A 22,731-nucleotide genomic window follows, 5' to 3' on the forward strand; every position below is an offset into this window, starting at 1 on the left:
TGCTCCTTCTTTGTTGTCTAAATTTAATTTTTTATATCGGTTATTCATTGGGTTGTATTTGTTTGCTTTGTTGGTTATGTTTGGTGTGTTTATTTTGTTTATTTGTTGTCTGTTTCACTTTCAAAGAAGCATATGCAAGAGACCCACTTCCTCCCCCCCTCGTTACCCCCAAACCACATCTCCCTCATCCCCTCCACATATTCACCCCACCATCCCACTTCCTTCTCTTTCCCCGTTGATGAAATTGAACAATTCTTTTTAAATTTCTCAAATCTCACCACCAAAGTACTTTGTTGTTTTTTATTTGGTTTTGTTAAAAATAAATAAATAAAAAGAGAGAGACAGAGTGGGGCAGGGGTTGGGCTGTGTCGTGAGTGGGTGGTTCTTTGAGGCGGGGATGGGGTGGGAAATGGGTGGCTTTGTCTGCGGCCAGTATTTGCTGCCACAAGTAGGTGGTGCAAGAATTAAATGAACAAAAAATGGCTGGTGCACAAGAAAGTGGAAAACTAGGACCAGTTTGGCATTGCTGTGCTGTGAAAATAATCGCTGTCAGATTTGCTGTGAGAGAAAGCAGTTTGGCGTTTGGTAAACTTTTTGTTAAAAATGTTATTGGTACTGATTCCCACGTAATCAGAAAATGATTGCCGCATAATCATTAAACCCAGCGCCTTTTCGAAACTGATTCCTGCATAATCAGAAAATGAAAGCACCTCATTAGCTGCTTTCCCTTATAGCTTTCTCTCACAGCAATTTTTAACAATAAGTGATTTTCTCATAGTTTACCAAACGGGCTGGGCTTCCCAATTTTTTTTTTAAAATCACTTATCACCCCAAATAAGCAATGCCAAACGGGCACTAAGGATTTTTGACTCTTTAGTTTCTGTGAATGGTAAATTTGGAAATACATAATATTTTTTTATAATTAAAAATATGGGAAATTTGCATAAATACCACCTGAATTTTTAGGTATGTGCATGACTACCACCTATACTATTAATTTTTACTATTAACCACCTAAACTATGTGAAGTGTTGCAATTTACCACCTACACCTAACTCCGTTAAAATTTCCGTTAAGTCATGTCACAAATTGCATATCTGTTATTTGCTAAAGGATAATTTTGTCAATTCAGTATAATTAACAATATTAGAAAAGAAGAAGAAATAACCTAATTATCCCACCTCTCCCACCCCCTCTAACAACTTTTCTCTTCTACTTCGCAGCAGCCTCCTCCCCCCACTCAAAACCCATCGCCTCACATCCCTTCTCCCTACCCTCTAACCCTTTGCATAAAAACTCCTCTCTCTCTCTCTCTCTCTCTCTCTCTCTCTCTCTCTCTCTCTCTCTCTTGTGCAGTATATATATATATATGTATGGTGAATGGTGAAAGTGCAATTTTGTGATTTGCCATATCCATGGACTCATATGGCCTTTTATATATGTGAGGTGAATGGTGAGAGTGCAATTTTGTGATTTGCCATATCCGTGGATTCATGGCCTTTTATAATTTTGTAGGAAGATTTTAATACATTTCTTTAGATTTTCTGTATAAGGATATTTTTTCATTAGGTAACAAGTGAATGTGAGTTTTTTGTGGTTTCTAAAGGTAGAGAACCAGGAGGGAATCATCAACGTTCCGAGACTAATTCATCCATGGCGGTGTGAGACTAATTCATTTCATTTGGCCATCAATTGTTCAAAAACCGATAATAAATCTTTTTGGCTTTGGTTGAGATATGAAGTAAGGATGGGAGTTAAGTGGGAGGGTAGGGGACGAGACTACTAGGTGGGCAGTGGGGGAGGTTGTGAGATAACTAGGTTGGTTTTTCAAAAAAACAAGAAAATTTTATTTTAGTTTTAACGTTTTTTAGTTATAAATTAAACTGAGTTAACGGAAAATTTAATGGAGTTAGATGTAGGTGGTAAATTTCGACACTTTACAAAGTTCAGGTGGTTAATAACAAAAATTAAAAGTTCAGGTGGTAATGCCGCACATGCGTAAAAGTTCAGGTGGTATTCATGCAAATTTCCCTAAAAATATTGTTTTGAGTGAAAAACATATGTAGAGAAGGTTGTTAGCATCCCTATGAAATTATTCTATTTAAGCAGCAAAAAAAAAAAAAAAAAAAAACAGCCAAAACCCATCTTCTGTGATGTTGCGTCCATGGTAACAGACAAGGAGAGAGACGAAGGGTCGCTCCGCCTTGTTATTAAAAAAACCATTTTAATTAATAATAAACTGGATCCACCCCACTAGAATAAAAACTAAAATTAAATGTTTTAAATAACTGTGAACATTGCATTATTCTAATCCAGAAACACTCATTCTTCTTCCTTGTTTTGCGGTTCTGCACTGCTCCTCCACATCACAAGTCAAACCATTTTCCCAGATCTCTTTCCCTCTCCCATTCTTCTGACCCTTTGATGCTCTTTTGTCTCTAAAGCTCCAAGATTCATATTTTCTGTGCCAAGAACCCAGCTATAGTACTTCTGTCACATGCTTGAATTTTTTTGTCATGATCAAGATGCTTTGTTTCAATTACTGCATCTAATTAATTTGTTGTTGCAAATTAGTTGAAGGTTTTGTGTCAAGTTGAATGAGGTTTCATGAAATTCACAAGGGTTTTTGTTTTGGTTGTTGGTGGAATTTAAAAAAGTCACATATGTTGGTTTGGTTATGTGTTTGATAGCCAAATGGGGAGACCTCGGCCTAAGATAAAAGGATGATGAAGGAATTAGATAATTGGGTTTTAAGGCTAATAGAGTTTTTCATCCTTTGCCTCTTCATTCTTTCTGGACCTACTTCTGCAGATGAAGGTAAGCATGTAGATGAAACTTATGATCATAATTAATAAAGAAACAAAATTAAATAAGGCATTAATTTTTTTTTTCTTCAGATTTTGTACATGATTCTAGATCAATTTTAACAATATTAAGTTTCATCCAGATTAGAGCCTCTTTGGGGTTCAGTTTCTAACCTTATGATATGGTCAAGAAATTATATGGGAAAAGAGAATGAGTCATGATCATTTGTAACTTTGCAGCAAAAAAGTCTCATGTATGGTCTGCTAATCCACTAAAATTCAAAACCATTGAAAGTGGTTGATCTCAACATGGAGATCGGTCACCTAACCATTTTGCCAAGGGAGATCCTTTCAGGAATGCGAGACTAGGGTTCTCAAAATTTGGTTACACTTATATCTTGATTGTTCTTAATAAGATCCAATTTAATTTTTGCTGTATTATGCAGGCAGCTTTGTGAGCATTGCATGCTGCGCCGAATCGGATTTTACGGATAGTAGAAACATTAGCTGGATATCAGACTTTAATCAGTTCCCTAATAACAGAGGCTGCCACACTTCAGTTAAGGCAGTGGTAAACAATTCTGGTTACAACAGAACCAGAGTATTTTACCAAGGCTCAGGTCAGAGAAGATGTTATAAGCTATCAACAACAAAGGGTGAAGACTATCTGATAAGGGGCACATTTCTATTTGGGCCTCTTTGGGGCTCACACTTTAACTTCTTAGTTTCAGTTGGAGTGACCCCAATTGGTGTAGTAGATTCATCTGAGGACTCAGTAGTGGTTGAAGGAATTTTGAGAGCCACTGAGGACTTGACCTACTTCTGCTTGGTGAATGGGAAGGGAGGGGCTCCTTATATTTCAGAGCTTGAGTTGAGGCCTCTGCATGGCTTGAAACAGTATCTACAAGACTTCCCTTCAAGTGTTCTGAAACTGGTTGCAAGAATTAAATTTGCAACTTCAAAAGAGGAGATCAGGTATGCTTTCTAGAACTTGATTTCTTTAAACCCAAGGAATGAAACAAAATTAGAAACATAAATGGCCTAATTAAGATGGATTATGACCACAAGAAAAGAATGAAATGAAAAATTGGCTCCCCAAAACTCAATAACCCAGATCCAAAAGCATACCTTCATTTGCTAGTTTACATATATATATAACAGGAGAGAGAACTTCAAAATTTCAAATTATGCCAAATCAAGGTAGAAAAACCAGCATTTATACTTCTTATACTGCCCAATGCAGTCTTGCTCTCACTTTGCGTTGCATGTGACATGTGGGATGCTGACATGCATTTTGGAATGAATAATATGGTAATAGTGATTAAAGGAATAATGGCATGTGGAAATCTTACACAAATTCTCTGTCTCTTCTCATGTTACATATGTGCAATTTTTCTTGTTTAAATATAACATTTATGATTTTTTTTACTTATTATGCGTATGATTTTACACATGAAATTGTATAGGAAATTTTATTATATCCAATTCAAATATGTCATACCAAGCATTATAAGACACCCATTGTACCACACGTTCTCAATAGTCAATTAATTTATACATCTATGTGATAAACGGTCAAAACTTTAGATGAACTTCTTGTACAACATCATTAGTTACCGATCGGGAGAGTTTTATAAGAAGCATTTATGTTCATATTTTTGACGCACTTTTATTAGAAGCATAAAGCACTTGAAAAAGGAAAGGAAATACGTCCTGTGATGGGCGTAAAAAAAAATAATGGTGTAGTATGACAGTTCTAAAGTAAAATGAATTGGGCCAACATGGTCTAGTCCAATGGAAAATGACATTGACTTACAAATCAGTGGTCTCAAGTTCGAATACCCGTGACACACTGGTAGTGTGTGTGAGAAACCGTAAAAAAAAGTAGGATCAATTGGTGGAACCCGGCTCCTCTATGGGCCTCAATTTGGCCCACTCCGCTTTCAAAGGGCCCATTGAAATCAGCACAAAGACCGAGACAAATTTAATATCAGGCCTATTACATTTTGTCGTTAATTTTCAGGTACCCAAATGACCCAAGTGACAGAATTTGGACTTCAAATTCAAGTGACCTTGGAAGTGGAACCTCTCTTATAACCACCAATGTCTTCATCTCCGGCAACGCCAGTGCGAGCGTGCCTTCACAAGTCCTACAAACAGCTCTGGTGGCTTCAGACCAATTGGTCATTATTCGCAATGACCTTTCCACAACAAGCTACCAGTACCTTATGTTCCTCTACCTTTATGAGGTCAACCAGACAGTTCAAGCTGGGCAAAGGGTGTTTGATATTTACCTCAACAATGAGCTGCAACAATCGAGATTTGATGTCTCCGGTAATGGCTCCAACTACAAGGAGCTTGCTTTAACTGTCACAGCAAATGGGTTTCTCAATTTGACACTGGTTAAGGCTCCTGGGTCTGAAAATGGACCCCTTTGCAATGCTTATGAGATCTTGCAGGTGCTTCCGTGGGTTCAAGAGACTAACCAAAGTGATGGTAAGTTTTGTTTGCCACTAGAATTTCTAGTTTCCAATTGGGTGTTTATAATAATTAGTGGGTTTTCTAGCCTTCACTATTTCTTTTGTCTTATGACACACTATTTCTTCAGTGGAAGTGATTTTGGAGGTGAAGAATGAGTTGTTGAAGAATAACCCACAAAATGAAGTTTGGGAGGGTTGGTCCGGAGACCCATGTCTTCCAGTTCCCTGGGATGGTATAACTTGTGCAGCCATTGATGGTTACATTGTCATTACCAAACTGTAAGTTATTTATTTTCCTAGCTTTTGAAAAAGTTCTGCAAATGGCTTGGATGGAATCATGACAACTTAGTGTTTGTATTGAATTATACTAGTTTTCAGTTAGGTGAGATGCTTTGGGGTTTAAAGATCATAATTGTACAACTTCTTGTATTAAAAAAAATACCGTAAGTTCAAATAGGTAAAAATTTTTAATTTTGTTACATAAATTAAAAAGAATTTTGATTGCAAAATAGGTAAAAAGTAGATAAGTATCATATTTCACGGAAAATTGATAATTCATTATATTTTAATGTTCTATTATAATTACTATTGCTTTCTTATAGGTATTTTCATGCTTAACTTTGCTCATTATTACAACTTTCAGGGATCTTTCTTCTGGCATTCTTAGAGGGTCTGATCAAAATAGCATTCTTAAAGGGCCAGTTCCTTCAAGTATCACTAAGCTGACTCACCTAATAGCCCTGTATGGTTAAAGCGTCATTCCTTTCAGTTTTTAGTGTTAGATTCTATTGATTTACTGTAACTCTAATTTCAATGCGTTGCTGTCTTTTGTTTGTGATATGTAGGAACCTCAGCCACAATGGCTTTACTGGCGATATTCCAGCATTTCTTTCTTCCTCCTTGTTGATCTCAGTGTAATTTTCTCTTTCAAATTCTATGTTGATGGAAATTTCTGTTTGCGATTTAATAAATAGCTATCCAACTGCACTAATGAAATACTAACACGTGCAATATTTGTTAACCGAAAAGATTATTATGAAAATTGCAAATAGCCTGCATTTCTTAGGCAGGCTCCTTTAAGGTCATTATATGATGTATTAGGAAGGCCTCCACACCTGGCATGCTTTATAAAATCTCTAGTATTACGCTGCATGAGCCATTGGCATTAAGCTTTGTAAACTGGCTTCATCCATTCATCCAGCCGGGAGCTGCAGGAAAGTGTCATTCTCTTACATGGATCAAGTGACGTGTTCTGGGCATATTTAGGAAGATAACATCCCATCTGTTGTGCTGATACTGAATTTACACTGACACACATACGCATTTCCGATTTGTATACTTGCATGAAAACATACCATGCTCAAATTGTGAAATATCTACTAGGATTATACAAGTCCATATGTCAAGTTGTAGTTTTTCTTGGCATTTCCCGTCTTTATACTTGCATGGGAACGCATGCGCAATTTCTGAAATATCCTAAATTTAAGGCATATAGGTTGAATTCTCAAGTCAGTTAGTTTTGGAACTACCCATTGGAGTTAGTCTGATTTACTGGATATATAATGATTGTACTTTGATGTTCTGATTCTATAGTTCAACAAAAAAAAGTTGTTAAAAACTAGAGGCTTAAATTTTTTCTTTTTTAAAGGTTTCACATATTCTTTTCTTTGTGTACTCCTCAGTTCTATGTATTCTGAGCATTCCGGTGAGAGTGTTGTATGACTCTTTTGCGAGTTTTTTTTCTTTCTTCTTGATTGGTTTGCTTCATATTGTCAGGGATCTGAGCAGCAATGATCTTTCGGGGTCAATTCCAGTATCTCTTATCTCACTGCCCCATTTGGAAACACTGTAAGTTTTTACTTCGATATTCATTTTCACGTGCGAAATTAGTGACATAGCATTAAACATGCCACCATATATTCATGTGCATGTGGTTGATCCACAGATATTTTGGCTGCAACCCTCATGTTGCAAAAAATATTCCCTCCAGCTTCAATGGCTCAAAATTTACCACAGAGTATGTATTTATTCTCTATGAATTCAAACAAAATTAGTGAATTGAAGAATAACTAAAAGTATTAAAAAAATCTGAAATGTGTATGTCTATGTTACAGCCATGGAAGTTGCAGTGTTCTAGAATCTTCTAAACAACGAATCATCATTGGCGCTGCTGCATCTGGGTCTGTACTACTAACCATTATAGCTGGGATAATTTTTTGCACTTGGAGACAAAAATTTATGCCTCAAGGAAAATTTGATGCGAAAAGACATCTTCCTATGGCAAAGAGTGAGTGCACTACATGTTATATTGTTCCTGGTATTCCACTCATACTTCTAAGATTCTAGGAACAGTTAGTTCATTTTGGTTTTTGACTTCAACGGTAAGAAATACAAATTCCATTTGTTGGTTGCCAATCTGGAAATGTAGCCCCCACAACAATAAAAGACATCACAGATTCTTGTTTCATGTCCATTCCTGCAATTTTCAAGATTATTATACTAACACACATTACACAGATTATAGAGTACTAAATACCTAGTATGTAAAAAAATTGTGAATAAAAAAAAAAAGAAATGAATCAAATTAAAATTAATGCTATAAACTATACATGGTATGAAATATTCAATTGTATTACAATTGTGGAATTTCATACAGATCTTGAGACAAAGCATCCTACCTTAATTTTCTTATACAATCATTTTTAGTAAAAATCAAAATATATTACACCTATTATTAATAAGTTATTATATTCAGTTTATACCACATGCGGTCTAATATAAGCTTGCCAGAAGTATGCAAATATTTGCTGGCTTGTTTTAGGACATGATTTTGCAAGTTAATTTGGCACCACACTTGAATTAGGAAAAATAAAAAGAAAGTAAAATTGGCACAATACAATTACATAATGTGTAGTTACAGCTTTTCTGCTATAGTTTGCAGAGTAATTACTGGATATATCACACTTGGATGTAATTTTTGTGTAAGTACTTTAGCATCATCATGTCACCGTGGTGTTTGAAAATGTGCAACTTAGCATAAAATAGAAGGTGTGACCATGAATTAGAATTTTGAGTTCGCATCCAATATCTGTAGGGATGAATGAAAGACAAATATATGTCAATTATACCCTTGTACATTCAATAAACAAAATTGTTGGGTGTGCGTATGATCTACGAAGTGTTTACATTGTCAGGCTAATTGAGGAAGTTTTGCAGATTATATAGTTTGCTTTTCTAAAATACATAGCCTCTGAATAAAGATATCCTTGAACTGCAGATTTAATCTTCTCATTACCCAGCATGGATGATCTGGTTTTAAAGTCAATATCCATAGAAACATTTACTCTTGAGTACATAGAGGCTGCGACCCAAAGGTATAAAACATTGATAGGTGAAGGAGGTTTCGGGTCTGTTTACCGTGGAACTTTAATTGATGGTCAGGAAGTGGCAGTGAAGGTTCGATCAGCAACATCAACCCAAGGAACTCGGGAATTCGAGAATGAGGTTGGAGATTCAATTATCATTTTTGAGCACTTTTGGTCATAGCTTTTGATAACTTTATGCAACAGTCCTACAGTTATCATCTAATGTGATTTAGCTATTTTATATGACTCATAGAACTTGAAATATCACTCCTACTCTCCCACTCCTTGTGGAGCAGGGAAATTTGTAGTTAGCTACCATTAGATCAAATATAACGCTTGCTGTGCATTCTAGATTACTTAATATCTTTCTATTTTCACATTTGCTTTTCCCACCCCCTACAATTTTTTACTTCTCTGTGTTCATTACTCACCCCACCCAAGAATATTCCCGATTACCCCTATATCCTAACCTACTTTATTTTGGGTTGCTTCGAATGGTGGTGGTAGCCATGGTCACTGCCCATGTCAATGCCCCCATGGGCAGGGCCCAGCTGGGGTGTTGCGCACCCCAGAGGCAACCCCTACATGGTTCAAGCATTTCTAGGGAAAATGCTCCTTGGCTGGGGTGCCATAACAATCATAGTTTTTCTTCATTTCAAGTTTGTCCTTTTAGGCGATTTTAGTAGAGGTTTAAATTGTAATTAACTACTGATAACTACTATAATATATGACAATTCATGTTAATGTAGGAAATCATTACTTATCATTCTTCCATCTTTAACTTTTGTCTATTTATCTCATATCAAGAAATGAATTTTTTTTTCCTTAACTGGTGGATGAACTATCATGTTATGTTTTGACATACCTTAAAAGCGAAATGACGATTCTTTTAATGTACTTTACAGCTAAATCTTCTTTCAGCCATTCGCCATGAGAACCTCGTGCCTCTTCTTGGTTATTGCTGTGAAAATGACCAAGAAATTCTAGTTTATCCATTTATGTCCAATGGCTCTCTACAAGATCGCCTCTATGGTACTGGTCACCTCACTGTTTCTCTGGACTCATACCTTTTGATTTTCATTGTTACTGAAATCAAATAAATTAACAGGGGAAGCAGCAAAAAGAAAAATTCTGGACTGGCCAACCAGACTGTCAATTGCTCTTGGTGCTGCTCGAGGCAAGTTATATATAGTATTCAATATTATTTTCGTGGACTGGATGTTCACTGTCTTTTCCCATTAACATTTTGAATATCAGAAGGTTTGAAGAGTACTTTCACTGTTCAGGTTTGACGCATCTTCACACTTTTGCTGGGCGTTGCATTATACATAGGGATGTGAAATCAAGTAACATTCTTCTGGATCATAGCATGTCTGCCAAGGTGGCAGACTTTGGTTTTTCAAAATATGCTCCCCAAGAAGGTGACAGTTGTGCTTCTCTGGAAGTAAGAGGGACAGCTGGATACTTGGATCCAGAGTAAGATTGTTTCTTGAGCTTAAGTTGTTCGGTTTGAATTGTTTTTGGGTTTTGTAGTTTCTTATTTTAGTTTAAATCACAACTGGTAGACTGTAGAGATGTCGGACTACAAGAACACTCTGCCAATTTAAATAAAATAAATAACGTTTAAACTTGCATCTACATACAACGTCAATCTGTCACCATACCCTTGATGAATGTACATGGACATGGATCCACTAGGTACATGGACATGGACAAATTCAGGACAAGCTAAAAATATCTCCTATTTTTGGCATCTTGAAGTTTTCAGCTAGTGCAAAAAGCATAAACTGTAGAAAACATTTACCTGAACCTGATAATCTCAATCTGGTATTGTTCAGGTACTACATGACCCATCATTTATCAGCTAAAAGTGATGTATTTAGCTTTGGCGTTGTTCTGCTTGAAATTGTAAGCGGCCGGGAACCTCTGAACATACACAGGCCACGTCCTGAGTGGAGCTTGGTTGAATGGGTATGTTTGATCATGTTCAGAGTCCACGGAATGTTGATACATATATTGTCTCTAAGTTTTATGTAAAGATCAATGACCTCTTACGTGACACTGCATTTTGATAGACTGGCCGGAAACTTTTTCCTATTCTTTTTCCCCCTCAAAGATTCAAATCATTGTGAATAAGCATAGCGTAATTATCCAATAAGTGCAAACTAACAAAAAGACACCTTTGCATGCAGGCCAAATCCTATGTAAGGGAATCAAAGATTGATGAAATTGTTGATCCAAACATAAAAGGAGCGTACCATGCAGAGGCTATGTGGAGAGTGGTGGAGGTGGCAGTGTCATGTATCGAGCCCTTCGCAGCTTCCCGACCAAACATGGTTGAAATTGTACGGGAGCTGGAAGATGCTTTGATTATAGAGAACAACGCATCAGAATACATGAGATCCATAGAGAGCTTTGGATCTAATCGCTTTTCTGTGGTCATGGAGAGAAGGATTCCACCACCCTCTCCTTCAGAACCTTCACCTATTTTGTCACAAATGGCTCCTCCGGAGCCAAGGTAGTGAATGGTTTTATGAGATTTTTCATCACTTCGTGAATGATTGTTTTGTTGCTTCGCATAAGTGATAAAGGAGAAAATTAGGATAATTTCCAAATGCTCTTTTTGAATTTATGCGCCTTGTGTAATATATTTTTCTTACAGTGAAGGAATCTACTTAACGCTAGTTCTGAAGAACGGTGTGGGCTTTCTTTTGCATTGTTTGACCCTTTTAATAAATGATGAGAACAGCCTACCAAAACCAATGCAATATATGCAGGCATCATAGGGTCTCAACGTTAGACTTCTTAAATGTGTCACTGAGAATTCATAATTGTACCAAATTATGCTCCACGAAAATTAACATCATAGCACTTCTGGAAGTGTTAGAAAATCTTTAAAGTGCAAGTGCTTCTCCAAAAGTACTTGGATTTGTTAAAAAACATGTCCCTGTACTTGTAATAAAAGCACTTCTAGCAAAAGTTCTCTAGAGTATAAGTTCTTTTTAATATAAGCAGTCCCAAACGGGTCTAGTGAATTTCTAACACAGTAACAGAGCTCCGGTTGTAATAGATCTTGGATTTAAAGCCGTCACCCCAATTTTCACTTGTTAATTAATTTGCAAGATGGGGATGTATACTGAGGAAAGGAGTTAGCCTGAACACGTCTGATCAAATTACGAAGGTAAGTTGTGTAAGCAAAACAGATAGGAAGTGAGGGGGTATAAATTCATTGATTCTTGTAATAAAAAGGATCCAAAGTCAATCTTGAAAACTATAAGTAGCAAGCACCACCGAGACAAAAATCCCCATTGTTATGCAGACCAACAGGTCCGAAATCTCTAAGATTAACCAATTGAAAACATTGTAACATAAGAGCGTATAGCTGCTCGTCTTCTTGACCATAGTAACTTGTTTGCAGATGAGATGAAGACTGAGCTTATACTAAATGCACTGGACTGAGCTATGGGAGCAGCAAGAAGAAGATGCGAGAACACATGCAATTCAACCAGAATGACTACAAAGAATGAGCAATTGATTTTAATGAAGGAAAAGATGACCACAAAGAATGACTAACTAAAGGAAAATACCACAACTGGCAAAATTTCAACTAGGGTTCTACATAGCTGTATCTGACAGGGGCAAGGCCTTGTTAATCAGAGACATACATTGTCTTTTTTCCACTATATCAAGAATTGCCTGCACCGTCTGATTCGCTTGTGCGATCCTCTTCCATTCGTGAAAATGCATCCAATGCATACGTATCTAAGAGAAAATAAAAGACTTTAAACAGAGCATGCTCTGTTTGAAGTGTATACCCGCAAAATAACCTCATGACAAACAAATTACTTCTATTACTCAACATATACGCAGAAAAATGGATAGATTACTTTTTGAACTGGGCTACAAGACCAAGAAATAAGTTCACGTCCACACTATAGACAAGAGGATGCTTACAGTAAAGCTGTATATTATAATCTAATAAGAATGGCATGATCTGCTAAGCATCACGAGCAAAAAGAGAAGGGTTGGCTGATGCAGTACCCACTTGAACTTCAAGAAGTTCTAGCTTTCGTTCCAATACATCAAGCTTCTCATTCAGTGATGCCAATTTGCTCTTTGTTGTAGCCTCTTCAATAACAAGAAAAACAAAAATTAGCCCAAGAGTGTGTAACATTAATTAAATTCCAAAAGGAAGAGAAATTTCCAATTTGTCTAACAAGTAGATCAAATTAAAACAAACCACCATCCTAAAAGGAAAAATCAGATTCAAAACCAGATGCAAGGACTCCATCAAACTAAATTATTACAGAATAACGGATTGTGCTGAAGCTGGGCAAAGTAGTCATTCCAACTATGCACCTATAGAAAGATTCAAACTAGGGCTGCAAGAAGAGTTCAGTCAAGAGAAAGCTTGGTGCTTGAACAAGATGATGATTAACTATCCTAAATTCGTTGTTTCGGGTCACGAAATTCAACCAAATATATGTGCACTCCCATTTAAAGTAGATAAATTAGAACCAAAAATCTTTGGGCAGAACAAGGTGGAATTTTGGGTAAGGTGCTAAGTTTCAGGCTAATATGCAATGAAAATAAATTAGACATATCTTTAATGGTCTAGTACCCTCAAGGGAGGCATATACCAAGTCTAAAATCCACTCAAATCTCAAAATGAGAGACGCCCAAATCAGCAAACTCACTAAAACTATCAGCAACTTAGAGAAATTGGTCCAAATCTCAGTTGGGTCAGCACCAAAATCAGCAAGAACCATGAAACCAACTGAAGCAAGTCAACAATACAAACAAGATTTTGAGACATACCCAAATCAGCAAAAGACTAGAAACAAACTAGGACAAACAGAAAAACCAAAACCAAAACCGAGAATATAGGTTGGAAAAGGACGTACCGAATTGGACAAGGAAATCGAAGAGGCGGCGAACATTGAGAGAAATGTGGGAGATGAACTCGCGGTTTTCCCAATCAGCTTGGACCGCTATTCCAACGTTCACTGCGTTTGTTATTCCACCTGCCCGAGCCATCTTGATCTGTCTACTTGGTGCTCACCCAGCAAATCTACTATAAAGGCAATCAAAGGAAAGGATCAACTCAGGTGGGTACATACATCCTTCATTATTTTGTTGTTGTTGGCCTTTGATTGGAGTAAGTTGAATTTTTTTAACTTTTTTATAGAATGGAGCAAATTGATTTTTAATGCCTTTGTATGATACGGTGGTGTGAAGATGGCAGGTTTCCTTCCTTTATTTCTTCCTGTGTTTTTTGTCTTATTTATTTATTTATTTGGAGTTTGGAAAAAATGAGTGGAAGGGTTTGAAGTTTGAGGTGAGGTGGGTTGCTTCTTGCTATATCAACTTTCACATCATAGATAGATTGGTATTGGATTGCGTAATGACCTTTTGTCTTATGATTTGTGAGTCTTACCTTCCAAGGCAAACCCTCCATTATTTTGTTCTCTTTTTATTTAGTTTTTTTTAATAATTATTTTATAATGTGCTCAATTTTTTATAGGACCTTTGCCTTGCAATTTCTTTTTATGGACCTTCTCACTGCTCACATTAAGTTTGAAGCGTAAGATGAGAGACTGGGAGTTTGAATAATAGTTACCCTGACAAAGTAAACACGTTATAATGTGTTGGGTGCAAAAGGCAATTATTCTTCTTTCGCAAGGAGCTTATAGCTCAAGTGCTTATGAATATTTACTCTTACATCAGAGATCCTAAATTTGATTTCTCTCTCACTTTTATTTTTTTGATCAAATAGAAACTTCATTTAATAAACTTCAATAATACAATCAAAGATATCAACAATACATCTAAACTACCAATCCCAAAAGAACAACAAACTAACATGCTACAAGCAAAACTAATGCGGACAAAAACCGCACTAAAATTACTAGCCCACTTCCCCACAATTTGCCAGGAGCCCAAACAATATCCCTTACATCAAAAGTATTAACTGAATACATTGATTGCAACTTTTTTTTTTTTTTTTTTTGTGTGGTTAATATAGTTATTTTTTTAGTTCCCACCATGGCAAATTCTTTGGAAGGTATGCATGTCAGGAAGAAACAAACGAAAAAGACGATAAAATGACTTGAGCCAAAAAATAAAATGAAATTGCAAGAGGACGACCCTCATTCCACTGTTGCAATTTTTTTTTTGGGGTGTTATTTTCGAGTTCTTGGACAAGCAATCTTATTGAGACGAATGACGCTTCATACAACATCATTTAGTCATTGACGCACAAGACCCCTTCAAATGGGTTTGGGACATTGAAACATTTCAACTCATTTCAACTCCTCCAAGCAGAGCCAAAAATAAATCGAAGGCCAAGTAAACATTATAACTCATCGTAATTCATCTTAGTTCATGCAGAAGCCGTGCCTAATAGTCCATTGTGCCTGAGCAGTGGCTCTGGTGAAGGTTCGCGACCCCGGAATTCCACGAAAACCTGGAAACAAACAATCAAAACATTCAGCAAGAAACTTAGGGGGGTATTGGATATAAGATTAAAGAAATCTAAATCAGTATGCTCTTTACGAGCACTTATAATTATTGACAGAAAAGAACGACAATGAACGGATCCAAAGCTTGGTTAAGCACTAGAACAATTATGGAGAAAGCCATATATTATTTCACTACAAAGCAGAGATGGTTGAAACCAAATAAAGCTTTTCCCACAAACAAATTGTGGGGAAAAAAATATAAGGAAATCATGAAAAGGTATGCATGCCCGTAAGGAATATAGTTTGTCTAACCTCTAGTGGTGCTTTCCCGCCTCCTAGAGCAAGGATGGTTTCTCTGAACTTGTGTCCAGTTTCTTTAACAGCCTGTTGCAAGATTAAACATCATGTGAATAGATCAAACGTGAAAAGTAGGCAGATGGCTTGACATGTTTGATGAGCCAAGTCCAATGTCATAGTGTGTTCAAGCATATAAAAAAACCCATGAGGTGAGCAAAGCTGCACGACTTTGTCGGGATACGATAAATATTAAATATAAAAAATCAACAAGGAGCTATGTGGAGATGATGCATAATCTATTCATGAATTTTTACTCCCTGTTACACAATGTAAGTTGCAAAACTTGTCCAGTTCTTATGCACAGCTGTTTCCAGCTTACCTTGCTGTTATCCAATCCAGCATCCTCAAATGCAGAGAAAGCATCAGCAGACAACACCTCAGCCCACTGAAAAATAGAGCAATTTACTCTCAAAATAAAATTCCATAGGAAATGGACAACTAAAAATACAAAGCAAGGCCACAAATCACAGGGATATGATAAAATATTACAAATACTTTGATCAGTCAATAAACTCAAGCCAGGGACTGACTTGAAGACATCATTATAAGGTACTAGAGTTTTTTTTTTTTTTGGTTCGGAAAGTTGAACACAGGTTATCTTAAGAGAAAGAATAAGAAATACCTTATAACTGTAGTACCCAGCTGCATATCCACCTAATATTCACAGAAAAAGCAAAATACAGATAAACATTTAAGGTCAGATGGAGTAAGAAAATTAGAACACTGCTGAGAAGTTGAAAGTCAGAAAGTAGAAGCAAACCTGCAAATATATGGCTGAAACCACAAAGGAACCTGTCTTCTGGAAGTGGAGGGATCGCTTGTGTTCGTTCACAAACCCTCTGATCAACATCGAAGATGGATTCTGATCCACCAGGTATGTAATCTGTGTGCAACTTCAGATCTACACTTGCAAATCTTATCTGCAATATGCAAATCAAAGACAAAATCTGTCATGTATATGAATACAGTTGACTTCCTGAAACTATGGATAATACAAGCAAATTAGTACAATAAAAAACAAAAATATATTTAGTGAAAATCATTCAAAAATTAATATACAATAAAGAGCATAAATGCTATGAATCTTATCTACAATAAAGAACTTCTATTAGGCGTTTTCTTATTTCACTACAGATAATTTAGAATTTGTATTCCCTTTATTAGGTTTTTCTCTGAATTTAAGTGTTCAGCTTCTTTTTTTTTTCTCTTACTTTTGCACATAAATTGTATATCAATAAATGCAATTCTTCATCTCTTTGATTGTCTCTTGCCTATCTTAGTTTGGTTTGACCGAAATTTACAGGTACATTTTACTAAAAAATTGGAACATTCTATAGTTATAATAAAGTTGCACAAGCATGTCGGATTCAAACATTTGACAAGATGTTTGTCATAATGTCTTCCAGATGCCAGAATGCGCAAAGTTGACATAATCCCAGTATAACACCACAAGAAAGACATCCTTCATGGAGAACAAATAATACTTCCGTATAGCACAATGATAAGCAAGACAAAACGCAACAAAGAATCCAGATTTGCATCCTCAACAAAAGTAAAACCAAGTAATATTTAAATCAATAGTGCAAGAAGATACAGAACAATATAAAAAGCCAAGATGATGTCTGGAAAAAGTAACACCCAGATACTAAACTGACCTGCCGAAGGCTTAGGGATCCCGCACGGAAAGTCCTAGCTGAGAGAAGCTTTTTATATGTTTCTTCTGGAAGAGTCTCCCCAGTTTCATAATGTTTTGCAATGCTCATTAAAGTGTCTCTACAGCACCAATTCAAGAAATAAATCATTAATACTGTGACAAAGAACATAGGATCCTACTTTCACTTGATACAGCATGGAAGGGAAATCGGCTCTAGGTTTTAGTACAGAATTCCCACATATATAAAGTTTTAAAGCATCACACGCATATTTGACACAATCAGTATAAAGGTAAGTAATTTGAGAAACAAAGGGCAAGTGTGTGATGAGATGATAGAGCAATTATATATTTCATACATGTATCCCTTTCCCCATCTCCCTCTTTGACACAATCAGTATAAACGCCTGTCATTTGAGAAGTAAATCTAGAAGATTCGAAGCATAATAGTTCAAAGGATTTTAGCAGACAAGATTACCTATGGTAACACCAGTTTTCCATGAACTGAGAGGGTAATTCAACAGCATCCCATTCTATTCCCCGAATACCAGCAACTAGACCTTCATCCTGCTTAGTCAGCATATGCTGAAGTGCATGACCAAATTCATGGAAGACAGTCTCTACCTGCAAAAATAATCAGTGTTTCATAACTGTGTAAGACAAAAATATACAAAATTGTTGCATCCAGTGTCCCACCCAAAATTTCCCAGATTTTCTTTCTATAAAGAAATTCAGAGCCTTCTTAATAGTTGATTATATCAACTTAAAAAAATACTCATTGACATTCTACAAGTAGAAGAATAGGACTTGTTACCAGCAATAGCACAAGCCTAGGCTTGGCAATACTTGCATGCATTCCTCAGACCAAACCACTCACAACATCAATAGTAAAAGTGTTTCTGAAAATATTATTTAAAATTGGGCATGTGTTGATTGGATACCAAGGCCTTACATAAACCAATCGACACTTACTCATGCTGAACCGGAATTAATAAAGTCACTCCAACCACTACATGGATGGACTCTGATCAGTGCATCTCAATCTGAATGAGGGATCCGTAATACATCCTTGGATCTATGAAACACACTTTCTGTAATCTATATCATCAAACTTTCATATAGCTGCGATAAAGGAGGAAGTGAAATGATGGGCTTGATCTCCTCATAAAAAAATATGATGGGCCTCAAAAGTAGGCACATTCCTTTTCCATTCCCACTTAACCATCCCTTGAACCCCTTAACTTTTGCTCCCCTTCTAATAACTCTAGCTTTTGGTCATGGCCAGTAAGCTAAAATTGAAAGTAATTCAATTTACCTCGCGGAAGGTCATAAGGCTGGGCTTGTTTCCTACTGGTGGTGTTTGATTGCACACCATGTGTGCCACAGGCAACCTCGCAGAGGCACCATCACGTGACAATACATGACTCCTAGCAAGAACTTCATCCATCCATGCACCTCCCCTTTTCTCTGATGGACGAGTATATGGATCGAAATAAAAGTATGCAATGGGACTCCCAGAAGAATCTTTGATGCGATAGAATCTAACATCTTTGTTCCAAACCTGAAAGACGTGTGTGTATATATATGTATATGAGTACAGGATGCAAATTCATATCTTCATTAAATGAACCAAAATATAGCAATTCCAAAAGGCATACATACCGGAGCAAGACCATCAGCTGGTTCAATATTAATTCCAAAAAGCATATTTGCTAGGTTAAATAGGCCATCCATGACCTTGGGCAAGGAGAAATATGGACGCAAATCTTCCTGTAGAATACAAAGGCAGGAATATAAGTCTTGCGAACAAAAACGGCGGCCTTAAATGAATGGGAAAATGATAGCACACAAAAATTTATAACAAGAAAGAAAGAGTTCGACAATCTCCAATTATGTTTCATTAATATATGTTATCACACAAAAGTGACACAAGATTTAATGAAGTGAATGAGAGTAGTAGGTACTAATTACACCATTTGATGTTACACATGTAATTCCAAACAGATGAAGATTAGAAGTTGCACATAACACACATACGAGCAAAGAGAGAGAGAGAACCTCATTGATGTCAAATTTAGACTCACGAAGCCTCTCACTCCAAAAGCTGGTGTCCCAGTGAATCAAATCATCAGCTTCTGGAGCATCTTTACTTTTGGAGAAATTCTTAAGGTCTTCCATATCTACAAGGATATAAATAAATAAAAAGGTCAGTATATTTTCTAACATAAAAGACTTTTTGCTGAATATAGTTTCATTAAAAATTATCTTCATTTTCCTCCCTTTTTTATTTTTGGAAAGCTAACAAAGAATGATAAACTCTATTTAAAAATCATAGAAATAACTTTCCATAAAGTAGGAGCTGTCAATAACCTACCTTGAACTGCAGCATTCCAGGAAGCACTTCGAAGCTTTTCTAGGAGCTCTTCTGCTTTTGCAACAGTAGCCATTTTGGTGGCCATGCTTACCTGATACATTATATCTCAGCAAACCTATCATAAGAAAGTATGTTTAAAATGAATAGACGCACCTCAGCATAGTTATTGTAATTCAGAAGCTTGGCCTTTTCCAACCTATGCTTCAAAATTGAGTCAATGATAGCAGTATTATCCAAATCTCCACTGGATGCACGAGTTACATAAGCACGGTATATTTCCTCACGCAAAGACCGGTTTTGTGCATGTTGCATAACAGAGAGAAAACTTGGGCCATCCAATGTAATTATCCAAGGCCCATTCTCAGCAGTTGCATTTTCATGCCCCTGATGAGATACACAGATGCAACAGATGATACTAAGAAAAATAACAAGTCTAAAGAAACCTCGTCAGGGTACAATTGGAATACCTTTGACAGCGCTGTTTGTGCTGCCATTCCCAGAGCAGTGGCTGGCAATCCTTCAATTTCATTCTTATCAGTAACTAGCTTTTCAAACTTCTTTGTGGCATCCAAAACATTCTCTTCAAATTTGTGAGACAGTCTTTCTAGTTCCTGCCAAAATCAAGTAATGGTAACACCAAACTAAAATGAGAATATCATCATCGAAACCTATTTGTTAGTCTTACTCGAATTGATATTAACTCATATCCGATATTTCCAAATTGAAGGGAAAGGCCCAAAAAAATTAAATAAATAAATAAACTACAAATAAAAAATACGAAGAAAAGGCAGCACAGAAGTTTTCTAATATAGATTAAGTCAAACTATTGCCTCCAACCCCCTCCTCCCCCTCCAAATATATAAGAAAGGGGTAATATCAATAAGCAATGTTCATACAAGCCGATATGAATAACATGGCATAAGTTAGCATGTGGCTGTAGCGGTAGCAACTCATGTATATAGTGATGCCAAAACCCGAGTTACCATAAATGGATGACAACCTTCTTCCAAGATAAAAAATAAAAAACAAGAATTCAAAGACACAACGGAGAATGACGTTCAAAAAGACTCCTACAGTACTAGCTTAATAAATTTATTAAAGCACACCTGTTCAATTTTGTTAAAATTGTCTCTTTTATCATCCTCTAGAGAAACACCACTCAAAACTGCCTCCCTTATTTGGCCTGCACAATTACAATAAGAGAAACGTCAGACAAGACAAGCATAGACAAAAATGTAAAGGTAAAAGGAAAACCACACTTTGCATGGATAATGTTTAAGCAGGATGCCAAGACGTTAATTTTGTTAGCTCGTAAAATTGTAAATAAGCCTTCTACAAAACATGCATTGCAGAAAAAACAAGTTTTGCACACGGCTCCCAGTCCTGTGTCCGGTTCAAGCACCAATTGCAAGTCATCCTTTTTCTAGTGTAAAATATAGCAAGGCTCAGTGGTACAGGTATAGTTCATCAAACATCACAATTACTTTAGAATAGAAAAACCAATGAAAAGGTCATGAACCCACCGTATGCCTTATAGATTCAACTTTTACATGGTGCAAAATATATGAATACTCACTTTCAACTATACGTTTGCGGGCCTCAGTCAGCGTCTGCCAATCAGGAGATTCTCGAATAGCTTTAAATGCGTTGTAAATTGGTTTACTTTGCCCCAACCTAAGCTGAAACTTAACTTTCTCTGGCTGCAGAGCACCACCGAACAAGAACCCAAAGCAAAATCAAAACAAAGAGGCTAATTCACGGACCACAAATGTAATAATTAGTTAGAGGGAGTTAAAAGGACAGCTTTCACAGTCAAGTGAATATCATCTCATATGGCCCTCTTTGAAATAAAAAGTGATTCAAAATTAAAACAAAAATGGAACTTCAAAAACAGACGAGGCACAGAAGCAAAATTTCTGAAAACAAAATCCATACCTGGACTTCTTCAATAGCAGAACGAAGCTCCGAGGAGTCCTTAACAGACTTGAGGTGGTTGACTAACCCCCAAACCACACTTAATCGGTCAATGATTTTCTCCAGCGGCACGACCAGCTTCGGCCAGGTGGGCTCCACCGTACGCTCTAATTCCTCCAAATCACCCTCCTTTAAACCCCACCATAGAAACCATCAAATCCAAACCCAGAACCCAATTAGAAAAAACACGAAGAACCCAGAAACCAATACAAAACAAAACAAATAGCCAAAATACAGAAAAACTAAGAAAATCATAAAATCCCAGAAACTCAAATACGATAAAAATAAAAATAAAGAAGATGAAAATTTTCGAAACTGGAATGAAAATCGTACCAGTTTCTTCAAGAGAGCGCGAATCCCAGGTCGCACGTGCTTGGCATCGACGACATCGAAGGGAGGGAAGTCAAAGTCTTGGAGAAGAGGATTGGCTTCGAGAGCTTCGTCTACAGAAGCAGAGGAGGCCATTGCAGTTGCAGATAGGGAAGAACAAGGGCGAGAAGAGAGTGAAGGATTGGTAGTGGCGGATTTGTGGAGACTCAGGCAGAAGGAGAAGGATGAAGACCAGAGGGGACAAGACTGGGATTTGGGTAGATGTTTAGGGGCAAAATGGGGTAAAGGAGTGCGCTTTAGGAGGAGAGGGTGGACTGAACGAGAGAGAATGACGCGAGTAGCCATGAGCATGTTGAATATAAGAAGAGAAGCCAACAGGGCTCTCTTTCGTACGTGGAGCTTCAAGATATGCCTCATTTCTGTTTTTTTATCTCTTTCGTTTTGTGCATTTGAGGTTTAAGATATGCTTCATTTTGTTTTTTTATGTGGAAAAATGGCACACCATAATTAAAAACTAATGGAAGTTGCATTGTAAATTCGGATTCTGACTGAAAAGTTTTTAATTGGGGACACTTTAATTAGAATGGGAATTGTGTCAACAGTCCATAGTTTAGTGATAAGAGCTCATGAATACGGTGTTGGACTAACCAAGGAAAGAAATTTGATGAATCTTTTATGTTTGAAATAAGAGGAACCTCCCAAAGTTCATCATGTATTCTATACTTATTTTAACTACTAAGTATTACTATACCGACATTTCAGATTTATTCTTTGAAATTGTTATTGTTCAAATGTATATGATATGTGTTTTTACATTTCATTGTTTAGGTAGTCTCATTGGAAATATAACTGAGGATCTTTTGACTTGCAATATACACTTTTAGGATTCATAAATAAAAAAGGCTTAATATCGCAAAATGTCCCTAAAGTTTACG

The 22,731-nt window shown here is 36.6% G+C and overlaps 3 protein-coding genes across 3 annotated transcripts; 1 reads left to right on the forward strand and 2 right to left on the reverse strand.

Moving 5' to 3' along the window:
• The first annotated feature begins 2,313 nt into the window (after positions 1–2,313).
• On the forward strand, positions 2,314–11,345 carry LOC110745138 (nodulation receptor kinase-like). Its single transcript, XM_088255351.1, has 15 exons — positions 2,314–2,817; positions 3,251–3,779; positions 4,828–5,300; positions 5,413–5,563; positions 5,928–6,026; positions 6,130–6,198; positions 7,061–7,132; positions 7,230–7,301; positions 7,399–7,571; positions 8,562–8,788; positions 9,555–9,681; positions 9,758–9,826; positions 9,936–10,125; positions 10,488–10,620; positions 10,842–11,345. The coding sequence occupies exons 1-15, from the start codon at positions 2,724–2,726 to the stop codon at positions 11,169–11,171; spliced, it is 2,808 nt and encodes a 935-aa protein (XP_088111477.1). The 5' UTR covers positions 2,314–2,723; the 3' UTR covers positions 11,172–11,345.
• Positions 11,346–12,472: 1,127 nt separating this feature from the next.
• Positions 12,473–13,980, reverse strand: BRK1 (BRICK1). Its single transcript, XM_021945226.2, has 2 exons — positions 13,554–13,980; positions 12,473–12,777 (listed from the first exon to the last, which is right to left on the reverse strand). The coding sequence occupies exons 1-2, from the start codon at positions 13,684–13,686 to the stop codon at positions 12,647–12,649; spliced, it is 264 nt and encodes an 87-aa protein (XP_021800918.1). The 5' UTR covers positions 13,687–13,980; the 3' UTR covers positions 12,473–12,646.
• A 778-nt stretch (positions 13,981–14,758) lies between these two features.
• Positions 14,759–22,228, reverse strand: LOC110745142 (putative cytosolic oligopeptidase A). The gene is made up of 17 exons (XM_021945224.2): positions 21,800–22,228; positions 21,428–21,595; positions 21,069–21,192; positions 20,599–20,675; positions 19,960–20,103; positions 19,646–19,876; positions 19,493–19,583; positions 19,177–19,298; positions 18,781–18,888; positions 18,434–18,679; positions 17,597–17,742; positions 17,123–17,240; positions 16,228–16,387; positions 16,090–16,121; positions 15,787–15,852; positions 15,423–15,494; positions 14,759–15,115 (listed from the first exon to the last, which is right to left on the reverse strand). The coding sequence occupies exons 1-17, from the start codon at positions 22,211–22,213 to the stop codon at positions 15,032–15,034; spliced, it is 2,403 nt and encodes an 800-aa protein (XP_021800916.2). The 5' UTR covers positions 22,214–22,228; the 3' UTR covers positions 14,759–15,031.
• Between the last annotated feature and the right edge of the window lie 503 nt (positions 22,229–22,731).

This window comes from Prunus avium, chromosome 6 (genome assembly GCF_965620075.1).
Source record: "Prunus avium chromosome 6, drPruAviu1.hap1.1, whole genome shotgun sequence".
Lineage (NCBI taxonomy): Eukaryota > Viridiplantae > Streptophyta > Magnoliopsida > Rosales > Rosaceae > Prunus > Prunus avium.